Here is a 20318-nt window from a genome sequence, read left to right as displayed (position 1 = left end):
CAAAAACCCTTTGGTTTTTTTGGCCTTAGCAGCAGAACAAATGTACAATTCACTAGGAGGAAGAAGGCAAATGACATTACCTTTCTTGTGGCTTACATTTGAATGAAGCACTTCACCATGTACTCAGTACAGTTTTAATTCTATTAACAATACCTCAGATGAAAACAAGACCTGTAAAGTTCAGACTTTGAATCTGAATACATAAGCACTTGCTACAGTCTGTAATCACTAGGATTTATTGCTGAGAGAAAAATGCCTGAATGCCTCTGAGATCCAAGTCATGAGTCCAGAGCCAGCAACCATCAGAAATGCCAGAGGAATCTCATGTGATTGCACGGAATTATAAAATCATAGAATCGTAGAATGGTATGGATTGGAAGGGATCTCAAAGATCATCTAGTTCCAAATACCCTGCCATGGCAGTGTTGCCAACCACTAAATCAAGAGCAGATCATAGAATCATAGAATCGTTTGAGTTGGAAAGGACCCTTAAAGGCACCCCATCCAACTCCCCTGCACCAAACAGGGACATCTGCAGCTCCATCAGGAGCTCAGGGTCCTATCCATACTGATCTTGGTTGTCTCCAAGAATGGGGCATACAAAACATCTCTAGGCAAGCAGTGCCAGTGCCTCACCATCCTTACTGTAAAAAACTTTTTTCTTATATCCAGACTTTAAATCTCCCCTTTTTTAGTCTGAAACCACTTCCCTTTGTCCTATCGTTTTGTCAGTTTGCTCAGGGCCCCATCCAACCTGGTCTCAAGCACATCCAGGGACAAGGCATCTATCACCTCTCGGGGCAGCCTTGCCAGAACATTAGGCTCTTTTAAGTTTCACAGGTTTCAGTGTATGCCACAGACTACTTGTGTCAAATACACTTGGAAACTCAAGGAACTGGCTTGTCCTTGCACTTTTTTGTCATCCTAACCAATTAATCGGAATGAGGGGGGAAATAGTTTTGTGCCTGGTATAACAGAAAACGGTAAGAGAAAAAGCACAACTCATTGAAAATAGCATTTTACAAGAAAATGTGACCATAAACATTATTACTATTTCCAGACTGAAGACAAAGAGATAAAATATCTCCGAGGACCCATGCTATCCTTATTGCTCAGCTCAAACTTTTACCGGTTTCACAGATGAATTAACAGAGCAGTACTGATCCACACTGGCTGTCCTTTTCAGTGTCAACATTGTGCTGGACAGGGAGGTACATCGAATTTCTTAACTTAAGAAGAGTGCAATAGGCAGTAACCATTCCGCAGCTCATTCAGGGAAAAGGTATTACTAAAATGTCATGCTGAAGCCATCACTCAGTGCTTGTCATTAGCTAGTGCTAAACACCAAGGACTGATCTAAATTTGGGTTGCAGTAGTGGCTTGGCTATCTTTAAAATCAAAGCCAAACTTATGGCTCTATTTGTTCTTTCAACTGGAAATAAACAGAGTTCATAAAATTACAAAGCAGCTTCAGAACTGTGATCCAGTTAAAACAGCAGTTGCAGTGATTCAGATATCTGCAGAGAGAAAATATATAATAAAACCTCCTATAAAATAAATCTTCCTCAGGACATATCTGATCCTCTGCACCACAACTTAAATTACAGAATCATAGAAAGGCCAAATTGGCCTTTTGGCCAATCTAATTTGAGGAGACATGCCATGGGCAGGGTTGCTATCCTCTAGACCAGGCTGCCCAGGATCCCATCTGACCTGGCCTTGAATGCCTCCAGTGACGGGACATCCACAACTTCTCTGGGCAGCCTGGGCCAGCACCTTACCACTCTCTAAGTAAAAAATTTCTTCCAAATACCTAACCTAAATCTCTCCTCTTTCAGTTTAAAGACATTTCCCTTTGTCCTATCACTGTCAGACCATGTAAAATGTTGGTTCCTCTCCTACTTATTATCTCCCTTCACAGGTACTGGAAGGTTGCAATGAGATCTCCCCAGAGCATACTCTTCTCCAAGCTAAACAAGCCCAACTCCCTCAACCTTTCTTCACAGGAGAGGTGTTCCAGCCCTTTGTCTTCATCGCCCTTCTCTGCACCCACTCCAGCAACTCCTCCCTGTACTGGAGGCCCCAGACCTGGACGCAGTACTCCAGATGGGGCCTCACAAAAGGCAGAGAAGAAAGGAACAATCACATCCCTCTCCCTGCTAGCCACAAACACACCAACTGATAGCAACTGTACACTAAAGTGATATTGTACAATAATCACTGCATCTCACAGACTATGAGGTCAATCCTTCTCCCACTGAAGCCAGGAGTGAGAGTCACTTCTGCAGTACCTCCTCCCCCAGCATCAGAGTTTCCAAGCTGCAACCTGTACAGTTAGCATTGCTGGAAACAGCATCAATTCAAGGGAAGGAGGTAGAAGAGAAGCACAGAGTTATCAGAAGTGTCCCCAGTTATCATCAAACTACCCAGACTGTGTCTTAACTCCTCCGTGCAAACCAAAACTGTTCATAGATTTTTTCTTGGTTCTCTGCCTCCCACAGGTAACCTACCTATGGTTATATCAACAGCAGCAATCAATTTGTTAGGCTCAAACGAAAATAAAGCACAGAGAAACATAAAATGCTCCCTCTATGGGACATCAAAATTGCTAATATGAAGTTTTACAAGACTACTTACATACAAGACACTTTCTGTCCATAAATCTTGTAGAACTTTATTAACTTAGAAGTGCTGGGAGGCAGATGCCTTCAGCTCCACTCTTTGGAAGCAGAACATCAGACTTGAGGGGTGACCTGTTCAGTGTCACACAGCAGGTCAGTGTGTTCTACTTCAGCATTCCCAAAGCTACAAAGCCTCTGTCTTTGCTTTGCTTCTAGTTACAATTGTAGGAGGGAGGCCAGCCACACACTGCACAGGTTGAGCTCCGAGTCTTGTGTGAGAATAGCACTGCACTGGAATAATTAAACACATAGCATAATTAACCAGCTCCTAAGATATCAGCTGGCATCTAAATTTCTTGTCTGAACTGATGAACAAAGGACAAGAATGCACAACACTGGAGAAAAGAAAGGGGAAGCAAAACTCTATTTTAAATGATAAACAACCCATGATAAACAACCTGTCCTCCTTAAAGCAGCCCACTCTGTTTTGCCCATGTGCCTTTTTTGTTGTTTTTATTAAGAGACTGGCAAGACCAAAACATTTCCAAAAATAGGGGGGAAAAAAAAGAAAAGTTCGTTGATTAGCCTTTATTCCAAGAGTCTTATCCAGAGCTCCCAGTGCTGGCTGCTCAGAACAGCAGGAAATCCTAAGGGCTGGTGGAAGCACCTGCAAGAGCTGAGCCATCAGGGCCTCCCCATGGGCCGTCTCCCAACTCCTCACGTCTGTAAGAGGGTAACTTCGGAGCTCTCAGCTCAGACCTCCCAGAAATGTGAAGGCAAAATGGGTGAGGCATTTCACTATGAAGGATGAGAAAATGAGCTGGAGAGCTTGTGGATAAAAAGATGGAGAAGAGAAAATCATAGAATCATAAAATTATTAAGGTTGGAAAGAACACCAATATCATCAAGTCCAACCATCAGCTCATCACCACCATACCACCAAACCACTTCTCTCAATACCACATCTCCACATTTCTTGAACACTGACTCCATCACTACCTTGGTCAGTCTGTTCCAATCTTCACCACTCAATCTGCAAAGAAATTTTTCTTAATATCCAACCTGCACCTCTTCTGACACAAATTAAAGCCACAATCAACACCCTCTCCCTCGACAAGCAAGATAAATATTTTAACAGTTATCTAATGTAGAGCAGAATGAAAAAGAAAGCAAAACCATTACACACAACTGTCATATACAGAATCTTCTTTTTAAGAAAAAAAATGAATTAGTTATCCACAAACAAAAGATGACAGCAGTTTGGCACACTACTGTTCAGACTTCAGATATGCTATGAATGATAAGAAGACACAACAAAATAGAACAGAGTCAAATATAATGGAAAGTAGAGTGCAAAGAGAAGAAGTATTAGTAAAATATAGAAAACGAAACAGGCACAGAAGGAAATGAATGAGGTATAGCAAAGAATGAATGATGGAGAATGGAGAAGCAAACGAGGGTCGTGTCTTGGTGCAGCTGATGACTTGGTGCAAAGCCATTGACTGCATGGTGGATCTCAGCTGAGGATTTGTCCCTCTGCACAGAACCAGAGAAGGGCAATCAGACACCAGGCTGCCCAGGTGTTCTCCACTCAGAAAATAAAGAGGCAACATAGCAAGGGAATAAGATGATATCAATAACAAAGGGGAATGCAAATTCCAGAAAAGAAGAAAGAAGCTAAACAGAAAAGTATGGAAGGAGAACAAGAAAGAAGAATATATAGAGAGGGCAATGGCAAGATTAGAAGAAAATATCCACAGGTTAGTGGAATACATTTCATTTATTCATGAGGTCTGTTTTATTATGTGTCCTTGGCAGGGATCCCGTAACTGAAAATTTGCAAAGCAGAGAATGATGCGAGTTTGGAGACTTGAGTCTTGTTTCTAGTCATTAGCCTTGGGCAGGGCTTTTTAATATATGTGCCCCAGTAGCAAGTAAACAAGTTCTTTAAACCAAGAGCCTTTAGGACGCATGCTGCAAACAAATGAGCTTAGGGAGAGCCAGAGAGGGATTCCAGGAGAATAAGCAAACCTAGCCACAACCCACTTGCAAGTAACCAGGAGGATGGACAGGCTGCTAGGAAAGATGCTGCCCAACTCTGCTGCTCGCTCCAATTCCAGCTCAGGTCAGCTTACACAGAGCATCTGTCTTTCACATGCACTCCTTGCTAGCTGGCATTTGCTACACTTGGGAGCATGTGGGACTCAGTGCGCTCAGATGGCAGAGGAAGGGCTGCACCCGGCTCCCAGCACACAGCATGCAGTGGCAGCAGCACTGGCGGCTGTCCTAGTGCAGGGCAGCACCGTGCCCAGCACAGGCTATGCTGGGGGCTTGCCAGATCCTCAGGACAGGGAAAGCCCAGACATCTCCCTGTGAGTTTCCCAGCAGCTGAACTCAGACACTGCTGAACTTTGTTTTGCTCCGAGGCTGAACCTGTCCTGTGATCCTAGAGAGAGTGAGCAAATAAATGCTTTACTTAGGAATACTCTGTTTGTATAAAGAGCATTTTAAGAAAACATCCAGACTGCATTTCCCTAGGGATCACAGTGAAGTCTGCATCAATTCCACCTTTATTGATATCTGCTTCTTTGTCCACAAATGCAAATGGGAAGTTGAAAGGTTCCTACTATTTTTGTTGGTTGTCTCAGCACCAGATACAGTGTTCAAGGAGGAAAGTCTCTTCAAAAAGAGCTGTAACATCCTCTGTTGTCAATACATATAGATTTCACTTATTTTAAGATCAATTTCAGCAAATCTTTTCATCCGGTATAGGCAAACAACCAGGTAACTTGGATATTGGAATTGGACGGTCTTTGAGGACCCTTCCAACCCAAGCCATTCTATGATACTATGATATTATTTCTGGAGCCTTCCCAATCTTCAAATCCTGCAGTTGAGGAAAAAAAAAAACAAAACACCAGCAACAACAACAAAAAATCACAAAACTAATGATACTGTACCTCTATAAAAATAAATGCTTTCAAAAGCATGAACCGCCCAAAAGCCAGGTATAGATATTGCCAGTGAAAGCTCTTTTATCATAATTTAACTGCCAACACACATATAAATCATTTACCCAGTTTCAGAACATAAAATTCTCTTTGCCTATCCACAGTGCTGTCTCAGCAGAAGCTCAGATACATAATCCATGATGTTTTTCCCCAGTTTGCCAATTGTCTTCCATTGCCCCAAGTGCAACCTTTCCGAACAGTGAAAACTGGACAAGTATAAGTTAACAAGAAGATCATAAAATCACAAAGGCTGGAAAGACCACTAAGATCATCTAATAGAACCACCATACCACTAAACAACACCACTAAACACAGTGTCTACCCTTTCCTTGAAAACCTCCAGGGACGGTGAAGGTTTTGAAAGATGCAGTTCTGTGTTAAAACAAAGTCAATTCTCATCACAAATGATTACTGCTCTCTACATCACTGCGATGGGCAGATTCTTCTCAGCAGGAGACAGCAAATGCAACCTACAAAGTTAAAAAGTCACCACTGCACCAAATACTCAGGCTCTTGTACAAAGTGTATTCCTACCTCCTCGATATTCTTTGGATGTTAGTCTGAATAACTTATGCCATCTATTGGCCTCAACCAGAGACAGATGCTCCGAGGAGAACTTTAATTCTGCAAAAGCAACTACGTTACAAGGGATCTGAGGGTAGATCTGCAAGTTCTGCTAATGGAATCAATACCTTGCCACTACTCTGATCCTGAGGTTCACCTCTCCTGGCTGAATGTGCTTCAGAGTGCAGCTCCCAGAATAACCAGTTAGGTAAAAAAGAGTATTGGCACAAGGCTAGCTCACACTGCTTGGGAATCCAGAGACGGAGCAGCGAGGATTTGCACTCTTACAGAAGCACTTAGGAAAAGTCCTTATTATGATAAGATCCACTTAGATCTAAAATCAGGGAAACTATCTCCAACTCGGTAACTCTGCCTCACATTGGCCATGCAAAGAGACTTCTCTCCCATTTCTGCACCCATAGCGGCTATTTAGTGATCCACGGCTCCTCAAACCGACTTCATTTTTCTATCTAAATGCATTTTTAAAAGGCAAGGCAGAGCTCTGCAATGCGAAAGAGACTCGGAGACGTTCCCTATCGATCCGCTCCCGCACAGCCCATTAGAAGCGGCCGCCCGGCATCACCTCGTCCCCTCCGAGGAGCCGAAGCGGTGCCCACCGCCGGGGCCGCCTCTTTCGTGAGGGAGACGGGGAGCTGCGGGCGTCGCTCGGCTGGAAGCGGGGCTCCCCGACACCGAGCTGTAGCCTCCGTCTTCCTCCTCTACCTCCTCCTCCTCCTCCTTCTCCACGCCGGCCGTTCGTCCCGCAAAGCGCACAGAGAAGCCATCTGAACCGTTCGGGGCTCTGCCTACCTGGGGCCGCGGGGCTCCGCCGCGCTCCGCCCGCCTCCGCCGCGCTCCGCGGGAGCTGCCGGGGGGGGGCGGGAAGGCGGCGGGCGGGCTCCGGCGAGTCCCCACCCCGGCCTCGGGCATCCCCGGCACCTTCCCGGCGGGGCGGGCGGAGCCGCGCTGCCGCCGTCCGTGCGGGTCCCGCACCGCGTCCCGGTGGGTCCCGTCCCCAAAAAGCGCGTTCCGCCTCTCCCAGTCGCAGCCCACAGCCCACCTACCGGCAGTCCCCGCGCTCTCACGCTCCGCGGGTCGGGGGTGCTGCCGGGCGAGAGGCGCAGGTTGCGCGCTCCGCCGCGGGTCGCTGCGAAGTGAGCGCTCGGCTCTCACCTCCCCGCTTTTGTGCGGCGGCAACGCGCGCTGGGTGACACCGCGAACGGGATTGATCCGCTATCGATTCGCCGCCGCTCATTTGCTGGAGTGGCGAATAGACGGCTGTGAGGTGTGATGGGTCCCCGCGTGCTGCGGGGGGAAGTGGTTCTTCTCGGTGCTGTGCCACCAAAGTTGTTTTATTTCTACCTCACCCGAAGCCCAGCGGCAGCGAGAAGTGAGGGCAGCTCCCTGTGTAACAGCGGAGCTCAGCCCCGGACCTCGAAGAGTGGTAAACTGCGGCATGAAGGAATTGGACCCAGCGATCCTTATGGTCCCCTTCCAATCCGGGGTGTTCTGTGGTTCTCTGGTTCCATCTCCTGTCAATTCCAGTGTTGGTTTGAAAAATGCTGTGGAGGTTTATGCCTCACAAACGTTGATGGAAAAGGAAAAAAAAAGGAGATGGGAAAAAAAAAGAAAAAAAGACGATTTTATGTACTTTTCATAAACTTTTCCAAACTTTTCCTTAAGGAAGCCTCCTAAGTCTGTGTTATCATAACTCATTTGGAAAACGACAAAAAAAGTAACTATTTCCTCCATTTTTTTTCCTAATTAATAAGGAAAAAAAAAACCATAAAAACATAAAAAATGTTGCAGTAAATCTTTTTCCTTTCCCCCTTCCCCCCCTTCCCCCCTTCCCCCCTTCCCCCCTTCCCCCCTTCCCTTCCCTTCCCTTCCCTTCCCTTCCCTTCCCTTCCCTTCCCTTCCCTTCCCTTCCCTTCCCTTCCCTTCCCTTCCCTTCCCTTCCCTTCCCTTCCCTTCCCTTCCCTTCCCTTCCCTTCCCTTCCCTTCCCTTCCCTTCCCTTCCCTTCCCTTCCCTTCCCTTCCCTTCCCTTCCCTTCCCTTCCCTTCCCTTCCCTTCCCTTCCCTTCCCTTCCCTTCCCTTCCCTTCCCTTCCCTTCCCTTCCCTTCCCTTCCCTTCCCTTCCCTTCCCTTCATGCTTTAAGCCAGATAATTCCATTTATCAAGGTTATTTAACAAGCAAGTCCTCTTGCTGTTGAGTCAACCTAAATGCTCACCAAGCTCTCGTGCTGTTGTGCTCCCAGTGATAATTCTGAAGCCTTACAAGTGTCCTCAGTTGTAAATCACAGAATCACAGAACGGTCGAGTTTGAAAGGGACCTCTTAGGGTCCAACCCCTAAGATTGAGGAGGGTGGGGATCTTAAGACAGCGTGCGTATTTTTCTCTGCTTGTGTTTTCCAGCGTTCTCTTAAGTTGCTATGCAGAAAGGGTTCTTTTTCTTCCATGTCATGGTATAAAATTGCATTAACAAAAGAATGTCTATCATCTTCTTGATCCATTAATCAGAAAAGTTTCTAAACAACTTCTAAAAATCACTACAGAATATGGATTTCCTTCAATGCTGTGCACAGCAATTTGCATTTCTCTTACTTTTTTTTTTTTCTGAAAAACCAGATTCTCCAGCAGTATATTAAATCAAAAGCAATGAGCTGCACAGACTGACATTTAGTTACACAAAGTTTATAAGAAATTAAGGCACTGAATACAGAGTGACTTTCTTGGAACTATCCAAACACAGGCAAATGTGAATAGAATTCTTGAAGATGAATGAGGCCATCTCAGTGGGTCACTTAGGGATCTCAGAATAAAATCTGAAAGAGCCTGCAGAAATAGTGTCACTGCCTTTGGAAATGATGCGGTGGCATAGCAGTCTGTCAGAAGGATACACAACCCAAATCATTACAGGTGAGGATGTAAGAGGCTGGAAACTGCTCGGGGGGGGAGCAGCTTCCCAGACAGCATGAGTACTGGCCTTTATAGAATCACAGAATCATGGAATCACTGTGGTTTTAAACCACATCCCTCAGTGCCACATCTCCACAGTTCTTCAACACTTCCAGGGATGGCGACTCCCCCATCTCCCTGTGCAGCCTGTGTCAGTGCCTCACCCCACGCTTTCTGAGAAGAAATTTTTACCTAATATTCAACCTGAACCTCCCTTAAAGCAACTAAAGGCCATTCCCTCTCATCTTATCACTGTTACCTGGGAGAACAGACCAACCCCCACCTTGCTACAACCTTCTTTCAGGGAGTTGTAGAGATATTCGTTTCCCTAATGCCTGCTGAGGTCTGTGTGGCAAAGGGGGATATGGTGGGCTCATTGCTCAGGTCCACTGATCCTTGTCCTCAGCCATTGCTGTGACTTGCTGGTACATCCCATGGTTGTGCCTGCCGTGTTCTCTCTTGGCGTCTCACCCATTCTGCCAAGATGCAACCTGCATTATCATAACTCACAGCTCCTTGCATCAGCATCGTCTTGTACTGTTCTTTTCTGGACAACAAGCCTAGTCCCTGGGGGCAGCACATTTAGAAATGTCAGTTCTCTCCTCCCAGTATTCTGCAGATCCAGAGATCTTCTCCTTCTCATTCACATCAGGAAATAACACAAGACTTAGGAACTGCGTTTATTTTTGTATTTGATGCATCATGGCTCATTTCCACATAAGCAGTACTCAGGCACTGATCTTTCTGAAGGAGCATCTTCCCTTACAAAGCAGTTTTTTCACATGCTTCCACTACAGCACCACAAACTCCCCTGAGCTGTGCTCATGTTGTTACACAGAGGGCTGACTTGAGGGCTTTGGCAGGTTTCTGCATCTTCATTTGAAAACATTCTCTGGAATTTGCTTGACTCGCTCCTCTGGAAAAGGAGAGAGGTCATTTTTAGTTTCCCAATGGAGGAAAATTTATTGGCAGCTGTTGGTGGTGGGCATGAGCTTAGCTGGCAGCAATGGGAAGAGATGGAGGGAAATCCAGGCTGCAGTGCTATCACCATCGTAGCACTGCAGAGGTTTGTAATAGTGTAAATAGTACTTACTGTTGTTTATTGGATTAAAAGAACAATGAGATGAAGACTGCTGGGGATGAGTGACATATATAAGGCTGTATATATATATATATATATGCCCTATATATATAAGGCCCACAGTATCCTGTAATCTAGCCAAAGGCCAACCAGAAGGGCTTGTATTCTGAAGGAAATCATTATCAATTGTCTGGACTCGTTTTTACAAATATTAACTCCTTCAAAGCTGCTGGTAATAAATTAAGACTAAAACATTGTTTTGAATCCCTCTTAAGATGAAAAGATTTTCACGAGTGGAGGAAATTGAGTGAAAATTTGCACTAGAGAACATATGGCTACATTGCAAGAGATTGCGAGCCCCATAAAATGACCTATTTCCTCTTTATGGCTCTCTGAACCACGTAGTGAGCTCATCCTATCAGGCTGCCAGTGGCTAAACTGAACTGGAAACAGCAAAGCTCTGAGCATTGTTGTGCAGGAGTTTGTTGTTTGTGTAACTCTGCCATCCCAGGGGGGCTGGCCATTTATTCCCCTATTTGTTTCCTTCCCTGAATTGCCTTAATTCAACTAAATTCTGTCAGCACTTAAACCAAGGGGACCCTATTAAAGGCAAATGGACTGCGTGTTCTTCCTCCACAAATGCTCATCATTCAAACTGCCCAGCTGTGGGATGAAGTGGGAGTCACATTGCCCTAGGTTGTCTCTTGGAGAAAAAAAAAAAAAAGAAAAGAGGAAGCAATTACAATGGATTCCCTCTGTCAGCAAGAGTCAAATTTGATCTGCCCTGCTCCACACAATCCCACCCACTCTGCTCCAGCCTGCAAGGAGACACGTGGGACAGGCACTGCAGCATGGCTGCTGCTCCATGGCCACCACTAGCCAGCACAGGGGATACCCACTTGCTGCGCAAGAACCCCTACAGATCACAGTTTATCACTCTCCTATTGGCTGTCATGTTTTTGAGGGCAGGACTTCAGATTTCATTAGCCACCCCAGTTGGATGCAGATTGTTTCCTTCCACTGAGTTCTGTGTGTGCTTTGCATTTACACCCACAGAGATTTGGTCCTCCAGCTCATACCAATCAGAGGAACTACTGTTGTAAGATGTTTTTACATCATCTTCGTGGAGAGGTAGATTGGGAACAGAGCATTTCTGTGCTTGTGTCCCCAGTCTGGGGGCTGCCTACAATCCTGTGATTTAAGAAAATCAGTGTCTATTTATAACTTCTGCTATTTAGTTTGAGCAGACAAACTCTTTGAGAAAGCAGCATCATATGGTGCAATGCAGCTCCTTCAATTCATTAATTGCATATTTCCAGTGATAACAAAGTGCCACCAAAAAATAAAATTTTAAGAATTTGTGAGGCTGTGACTTGAGGAAATGGTAAATCTGCTGCAGAACCAGAACTTGGAGCTCCAGAGGTTTTGCTGTGTTTTGAGTGCTGATTTCGGTAATGGTCAGAGGGGAACACTGCTAACATTTCAATTTAAAAGTATTCATAATTGTTTCTAGGAGTATGTGAACCATCCCAGGCCTTCAGTCTAGCAGAAGGAAGAAATTTATCTCTGCAAGCTTCTCACGAGTTACTGTGCTATTGTAAGACACACGTCTTAGGAAGAGAAGTCAGACGTACGTGTACTTGAAGCATCTTCCATTTCTGGAAAGTGCATTTTTCTGTATGTTTTGAAAACATATTAACGCAGAAGCTTGTTTGACATAAAGTGATGGACTGCAAGTTCATTGAATCACTGTTCACTGAGATAGACAGGAAATTCCTGGTATTCTTCCTAACTTAATCTGAAATTACAATGCGACCTCTGGTAAAATAGGTCAAAAGTAGGGCCATAGATATAAATGACGACTCACATGAAGTTTTGACTCTGGCAGCTATCATTACACAACCTATTAATATAGAAATTACACACTGGATACACACACATCTGGCTTGTCTGTCACAGATGAATTCTTGCTTACAAGAAATTCACTGAGCTTTACAATGCTATTCCTTTCTAAAAAACTAATGAGAAAAAGTGTAGCTATTTCAAGTGAAAGAAAATAGGCTCTACCAGTGAGAGAAGCGTGTCTGTAAAGAATGGTGAAGACCATATATAATCTTTTCATTTCTTCTACATTTTTATAAAGAGCTTTGGGTTGTTTCTGTTGGAGTTTTTCTGTTTGTCTGTCTTTGGGAAGGGGGTTTGGTTGGTTAGTTTTGGTGATTGTTGGTGGTGTTTCATGGTTGGTTGTTTCTTTGTTTTGGTTTTTTTTTCCTTAAGAAGATGAAGGAGAAGTTATAAAAGCATTGTTTGGGGTTCTTTTTTTTTGTTATTTTTGTTATTTTGTTGTGTTGTTTTTTCTCTTCAGTCTTGTTTCTCTTCCCTTTGCTTCTTATTTCTCCTTCGCTGTCTTTCTTCTTGGTTTTCACCTCTACTACTATTCAGTATTACTGAGACTGTCCCAGAGCAGGCACATAATTTTGTTTTGGTTGTTATCACACAATCAAGCACAAAGGAAGAAATCCTGAAGATTGAATAATACAGACAAGGCTATAGAGAGAATAAATTGAAAAATAGAGTTTGAAAAGTGAATATTAAAATGAATGGAACAATATGAAACTTATAGGATGTCTCAATTTATTTCTCTTTTTCAAATCTATAATACTTCTAGTTCAACTTAGTTTTCTTACCTTTTTAGGATTTGTCCTTACTTTGCATTTCTGCTTAGCTCTGAAGTCCTTGACATGTCCATTGCTCTGACTTGCCATCAGTCACCAGCTGTGTGGGTGAAAGATAGAATTGCAAGGATTTCCTTCAAGACTTCAGAGAAAAACGAGCCAGGAATCAATACAGCTATATAAGCATATAGCTCTGATTATTGAGATGTAAGGGTATTTACATCTGAAAGCATTCCACTGTGCTCTTCTGATGAATAATGAAAGCAGCTATATAATTCTTGTTGGTCTGGGTTAGCCAAATAAAATCTTTGGAGAGTATGAAGGAGCTTCTTCATTACTGTCCTGTGTTTATTTAATGTGTTTGGGAAAAATAGAGCACTTAAAGCTCAGAACTTTTTTCACATTTTGGAATAGTCATAATCTAAAGAACCTATGGATGCAAACCATTGGTGCAATTATTATATAAATGCCAAAGAATATCCATACAGACATCTTTCAGCTCTAGAGGTAGTTTGTTTTGTGTAGTGGTATGAAGCTCACCCGTTTGTATCCCTCCCAAGATTAGGTCTTCAGTCTAAAATAATAAGCTAAGGCACTTTTTTTGTCAGCAATGGGTGTTTTTTCCATGTATCTTAAACATGAAATGGGGTATTTTACCCTCTGTTGCTATAAGCTCTAAAGCACAGCTTTGCCAAAGCCTTTTTGGGCTATTACCTAATTTTCTGTCTAACAGCAGTGTGTTGCATTATGCTAGGCAAGCGCTATGGTTTCTACCCAAAAATCTGTCTGAACCCAGAACATAAATATCTTTGAAACCCCAGCTTAGAACTCATCTCAAGTCCAATGCCCAGCAAAAATGATTAAGCAGCACAGCCAGTGTTGGTTGTTAAAAACACATGTAAACTGGCTTACATTTACATACGTACTGCATGTACCTTTCTTGTGATGCTTCTCTGCTCTTTCTTGAAGTTTGTTGAGTGTAAGCAAGTTCCATACCATACAGCTGTATTAACAAGGTATAATGTGATAAGAAGTTTTGCACTGTGTAGAGTTGGGAACCATTTCACATCCAGCAGTTCAGACTCACCAAGGAAATGTGCTTTTTACTCATCATTATCAATAGTGAGAACAGAGAAAGATGTCATCACAATAAGTGGTCACAGCATGATGATGAGCCATAAACTAGCCGTAAAAACTAACCAAAATATTTTCAGTACAGATAGAGAAGCATTTGCATCAGCATGTGTGTGCCAGTGAAGCCTCATCTGCATTCAGTTCTAATCACCCATAATACAGAAAGATACATCAAAATGGAATAGATGCTACTTAAATGTTCAGATGAGTGGAAAGCCAAGCCTAAGAGACGGAAGGAGAAAGAAACAGACGCTTCGGTCTGTAAAACGAAGAGTAACAGTAAGTATGATTTCTCCCTTTAAAAATGAGAAATAAAAATAATTTAAGCTCAAGTTGTACATAACAAATCAATATAAACTGCTCAAGAACTCTGGATAAAATTTAAAGTATTTCCAAACATCAGAGAAGTAAAGACCTGGAACATTCTTTCACTGGGGAGTCTGGGGAGGTAAGCAAATGAATGTTTTGGAGAGGATTTTAATCAGCCCATGAAAATGATTGTATAGAGGATTGCCTGTAATATGGGAGACAAGTATATGGATTTATAGACTCCTAAACTTTTTCCCAGTCCTGAGATTTTCAGGATACAGCTGCAAGTAAATCAAATAGGAACAGATGGGCTGATTATAAAGCAGCTATGGAGTAACCTGATTGCTCAGTGGAAAGATATATAAATCCCATAGTGATCTTAGGCTTAATGGCACTGCAGCACCTCCTTGCAAAAATGTAATAAATGGTACAGGGCTTGGTAAAATATTTATCTAGATTAATTATGAAGGTTTTAACACAGTGCAAAGACCTGAGATTTTTGAACCCTGCAGGTAGATGAAAATTTGCTAGATGATCCCTCTAGTACTTGTATTTTCCTAGATGTCTGTGTTGAAGTAGATGCAGAAGAATCTGTTTTTATTAATATTAATTTTTATTGATTGATATTTATTAATTTTTATTTTATACCACTCCCTGCTCTTTGCAGTGCAAGAGGGAAGGACAACACTCATTGCCTTGAGGAGCAGAAGACACCCAAAGCACATATTTCTTCCCCCATAGAAAATCAACACTGGTGTTGCCTCCTAGTCTTGTGCTATAAAGAGATTGCAAAGGATTTTGAAACAAACTGCTTTGCAGACACTTGCTATGCACAGGATCACTAAAAGTAGTCCTGGGACATCCTGTGGATGTAGTATTATTAGGCTGACAAACCGTTTTAAAAGCTTCATCACTACTTCTCTAATGATAGCACAGTGCTGCTCCTTAAAAAACGAAATATGAAAAAAAAAAAAAAAACAACCACTGATTGAGGTTCCCTTCAATTTATGTTTTTAATGATTTCAAAAGAACAATTTCTAATTTTCTGAGATGAGAGTAAGATCATAATCTTGCAGTCAACAACTGGATAAATTGCTGTGTTTTAAAAAAGAATCTGTTTCTGTACAGCCTTTAAAAACGGAGGCAAAAAGAACTCTTAGCATCTTCTGTAGAAAATATCAAGCTTTCACATGAAATCATAAGGATCAATTTCTGAATTTTTTACTAGACTCAAAGTCTGGTATCCTAGAAAATAATTCTTTTTCGTCAGCAAAATGAAATGAAGAAGCAAAACAGCATATAAATCGAACAAATCAAATCAAAACAGTCATCAGAGAGGATAAGTTGTCATGCCTGAATGGCTTATAGTTGTCCCAATTAGTGTTACGTAAAGATGATTTAGAATCACCAAATAACCAAGGTTAGAAAAATCCTCCAAGATCATCCAGTCCAACCGTTCATCCACCATCAATATTTCCCCACGAAACCATAGCCATAATCCTTCCTGGGAGCACATCATCTCCCTGACACTTTCACCTGTTGTTCATTACTGTAGAGTAAATCCTTTCAGCAAGATGATAACAGCACCTGTATTAAAACTTGCCAGTACTAACTGCCAAACTACCAAGTGCCCATAGCCTTTACTGCAGTCAGTTGGAGTATAAGAAGCACCAAAAAGATATGAGCAGTATCTTCTTATACCACAAACTTCTCTCTTCTCTGTAAAATACTTTGTCTAGGGCCAGCTTTCCCTGCAGTCACTGAACTATGTAAATCCAGATTTATTGTATCTAAAATGGTGTATCTATAGTAACACTCAATCTTCCATGTTTACATGGCCCTTTGGCACACATATTCTGTAGTATATGAGTAATTTATAAACTTTTTTTATATCTTGCTTAACAGTTCAGTGAAGAAGGGTTTGGAAGAGCTGGCATGGCTTTTCATTGGCATTGCTATTTCCTCAAACTGCTGTGGAGATGAAATGGAGGTTGTGTCCTTTCTGTTTTGCTTCATTCACCTTATCCACAGAGCATTCTCCATAGATTGACTGGTATTTCCTAATACAATTAGGAATCATGCAAAATGGTGATATTCCAAGTTACCTTCTCCATATCTTTCATGATCTTTACAATTACAATCTGTTTCCACAGAAAAAAAAAAAAATATTTCTCAAAAAGACAAAGTTGCCCCCCAGCTGTTACAGGAAGTGTTGTGAGACCTTTAACTTAGTGTTGGATGACTACCAGCTCTGGGGAGATTAGATGTGCAACCTGAATTGAATTTACATTCTTTCCCAAAAGGCAATATGGAGTTCTATGAACAGAGCAATGTAGTCAAACATTGATGTAATTGAACATGCTCCCAAATTTATAAACATACTAATCTTAAATAAATTTCAGTTTGCTTTATGCTGAGCATCAAGAGAACCTCATTCCCCAGGTTCTGGGAGTCTAATTCAAAGGCCACTGAAATAAAATAGGATCAGGTTATTATCCATTCAAGACTGCAGCACAATACCTTAGATACTTCAATAAACAAGCATAAAATTGCATTTAAATAAATCACAATTAGACTTACAAATCAGATTTTATAAAGATACTCTAAAAAGATTTCTCTTGGTTCTGTAGCGCCTTAGTTGGACTGCTAATAAGACATCATGTGGGATTATTTAAACAGAACAAATCTGTTTATTTGGTGAAGTTAACACTATTTTCGCTTGATACTTCTGTTGCTACAGATTCTAATTCTGACTAGCCCATAGTCTTTCATTAAAGAAAATTGATGTCATTCTTGTAACACTAAGACTTACTTTCTGCTAAATAAAGGATATTGTAAGATCTAAAAAACTTTACTTAAAAATGAGGAAAGATTGGACTACAAAGGAGTAAAATAGTGACTATTAATCCAGAGAATATCTGAAGTGACCACAGAAGAGAAATCTGTATGTCTGTCTGAAGAGAAGCCTGGCTTCTGACCATAGATCTGAGCATTTCAGGCTCTTCATCACCACGAAAATGAGCTAAAAATACAAGAGGATTTTATTTGTGTGACCCATCTGCGTGACAGGAGCTATTATATCTGTCCATTACTTTGAGGAATATAAAAGTGCAATAACATCTTCAAATGCGAACAAAGGGGGAGAATGGGAGGGAAGAATAAAATCTGTTGTCTGTATTTGAAATAGAACATTTTCTATTTTCTAGCTGCATTTTCAATTTAAGAAAAAGTAATTCTCTCCTTGTTTATTAGTGATGTCAAGTGACCATATATAACTGTGTATAGACAAAGAGAGGGTTGTGCAGGGGCAGCAATTGTTAATGGACATCACAAAATGATAAATAAAGAACTTGCTTGAAAGCAGTATTCACTGCACACAGATGTCTGGACTACGGACAGATGTCTTAAATTGTCTACTCAAAGTGCTTTTGTACTATCACAGTAATCTAAATTGCTTTGCATTTGGTTCCAGATACTTCCACAGACTGTTCTCCACTGCACATAAATTCCTATCCTCAAATTTTTACTGGACTTTAAGGACCAGATTACTTCCTGATGTATCTCTTTGTCTTAATTCACTTCGTTTCTATTGCGCCCGTTTGATGCAGCCAAACAGTTGAAATGATATTCCCAGTTATAGGAAATCTCATCCCTAACTACATGGGTTATGGCCCCGGTTCAGAGGAAGATGTGCACTGCCCTTGAGCCACCACAATGAAGGACATGACACTCAGAAAGCACAGCAGGAAGAAGATGAGGTGGAAGCATGGCTTTAAACAGGAAAAGGGTAGGTTTAGACTACTGCTAAGTAGTACCCTACTGAGGGTAGGTTGAGACACTGCAACAGACTGACCAGTGAGGCTGTGGATGCCCCGTCCCTGGAAGCATTCAAGGCGAGTCTGGGTGGGGCTGTGAACAACCTGGTCTAGAGGGAGGTGTCCCTGCGTATGGCAGGGGTTGGAACTGGAGGAGCTTAAATGTTTCTTCCAACCCAAACAATTCTATGATTCTATGATAAACTATAATTGAAGTAGTAGACTAATCTTTTTTCTAAGAACCTTTGCTCACTAAAGACCTCCTTTCACTGGATTCTCCAGGACATCGGTCCCAGATCTGAGCTCTTTCATGCCTAGCTCCTAATACTGTAAGTGCCGTCTGTGCAGAACACTGTTCTTCTCAAGGTCACAGTTGACACTCTCAGGGGGAGGCTTGTTTCAAGTCTCCTTCCTGTACCCTATTCAGAGAATAAAGGACTACCATAGCATGACTTATAAAACTTTAATATAGGAACATTTCTTCTTTTAAACCTGCCAGTCCCTTGTTTAATCTGTAAATTAATCTGACAGCCATAAGTACTGCCCTATACAGGAGGGAGACCCAAGAAAGCTGCCCATAGCTCTGAGACAAATGGCTTCTAGCTCTCTGGGGATCTGAACTGTACTGTACTCCCAGAGCAGGACCGTGCCTAGCAGAAAATCAAGTCAGTGATGATTTAGGAAATCATTCATATTCCCAGAGGAGGAATATCTTGCAGCAGAGACAGCCCAGGCTAAGTTGCTAAGTTCTGGTTAATGGCCTCATTCTATCTAATGTGTCTGTTCTTGCAGTTAGTGCTAACAGATGAAACGTGTACTTTCTATCTTCCCATACACTTATTTATTTAGCTATTTTTACATGGAAAATATTTGAATTAGCCTAACGCTTAAACACACTGTCTGGGAACAGATTCATGGTGGGACAAGGATATAGGGCGAGACAGATAGGGTACTACATTGAATAAATATTATTTTACATTGTAACCCTGTAAAGAAAATGAGCAATAAATTTTCTGGTGGACGTTTTACGTGGGTGAGACTGCAGAATCTTGGATTATTCCTATCAACAATGAATTATCTATTATCAAATATGAGAAGTACTGTTAGTTGTATTTTATTTATCATGTATTTTTGTCTTCAAAATGAGAAGTCAAAACAGCTTTCGAAGAACAGCTAGCATATAGCCCTACTAAACTGAATAGACAGACAGTCATTAAGATCTTCTTAACACAAGTGTCTTGACACTATATGAACTCATCCTACAGCCCAGTTACTGCTTGCTGTGGGAGAACTATTAGTTACCAGGCAGGATGCTGGCAATACTAAGCCATGCTGATACTGGACAATTAAATGCACTTATCTGCACACAGTAGTTATCCCAGGAAGTAACTTCTTCCTGTTCTTACCCTGACACTAATGAAAGTGCCAGAAGGTAAGCTTTGTCATTCTTAAAGATTTTGGCCATAGAGTTTGAGTGAAGTCTTCTTGATTTCAAATTGTTAGAAATAAAAATTGTGACAGACAAAATGTCTTCCTTTTTAATTACGTCAGCTGCCAATTTAGGTTTGACTGGGTATAAATAGTCTTAGATTGATACGTGCTGCTTTACAGCCCAGAGTCACAATTACAAATTAAGACAGGAGTGTACATTAACAAAAGAAATTTAAAATAAACAAACAGAGAAGTAAATATCACTGGGAATTAATCTACAATTGAATGGTAAAAAAACAGAGAGAAAAAAAAAGAATGGAACAATCAGACAGAAACTGTGCAAATAATCTAGATGTGTAATGCTTTCAGTATTTCTGTGATAAACCTGAGGTGTAGCAGGGCCGCTGTAATTCTCCTTCCACTCCAGTATGTGGTTATGAGTCACCATGACCCTAAATTCCCTAAACTTTTTTAGGAAAAAAAAAAAAAAACATTCTCAGAAAGTGTGGTGAGGCATTGGCACAGGCTGCCCAGGGAGGTGGTGGAGTCATCATCCCTGGAGGGGTTCAAGAACCGTGTGGTTGTGGCACTGAAGGACGTGTTTAGTGGCCATGGTGGAGATGGTCGGACTAGGTGATCTCAGGGGTCTTTTCCAACTGTAATGATTGTATTATTCTATGAATCTATTAAAACTGCAAAAACTGAATGAGGTGCCACCA

The 20318-nt window shown here is 41.9% G+C and overlaps 1 protein-coding gene across 1 annotated transcript in view; it reads left to right on the top strand.

The window, feature by feature from the left end:
- Positions 1-7652: 7652 nt before the first annotated feature.
- The window catches only part of LOC306958795 (uncharacterized protein), a gene marked incomplete at both ends in the record, with an annotated part of 30502 nt that continues 17836 nt past the window's right edge, over positions 7653-20318 (top strand). The window contains one exon of the mRNA XM_079550384.1: positions 7653-7783. Within this exon, the coding sequence (XP_079406510.1) occupies positions 7653-7783 (131 nt within the window). The remainder of the gene's footprint in view (positions 7784-20318) is intronic.

This window comes from Tetrao urogallus (genome assembly GCF_951394365.1).
Source record: "Tetrao urogallus genome assembly, chromosome: 2".
In the NCBI taxonomy this organism is placed as follows: Eukaryota; Metazoa; Chordata; class Aves; order Galliformes; family Phasianidae; genus Tetrao; species Tetrao urogallus.
Note: the sequence above shows the minus strand (reverse complement) of the source record. Positions and strands in the feature narration are given on the sequence as shown.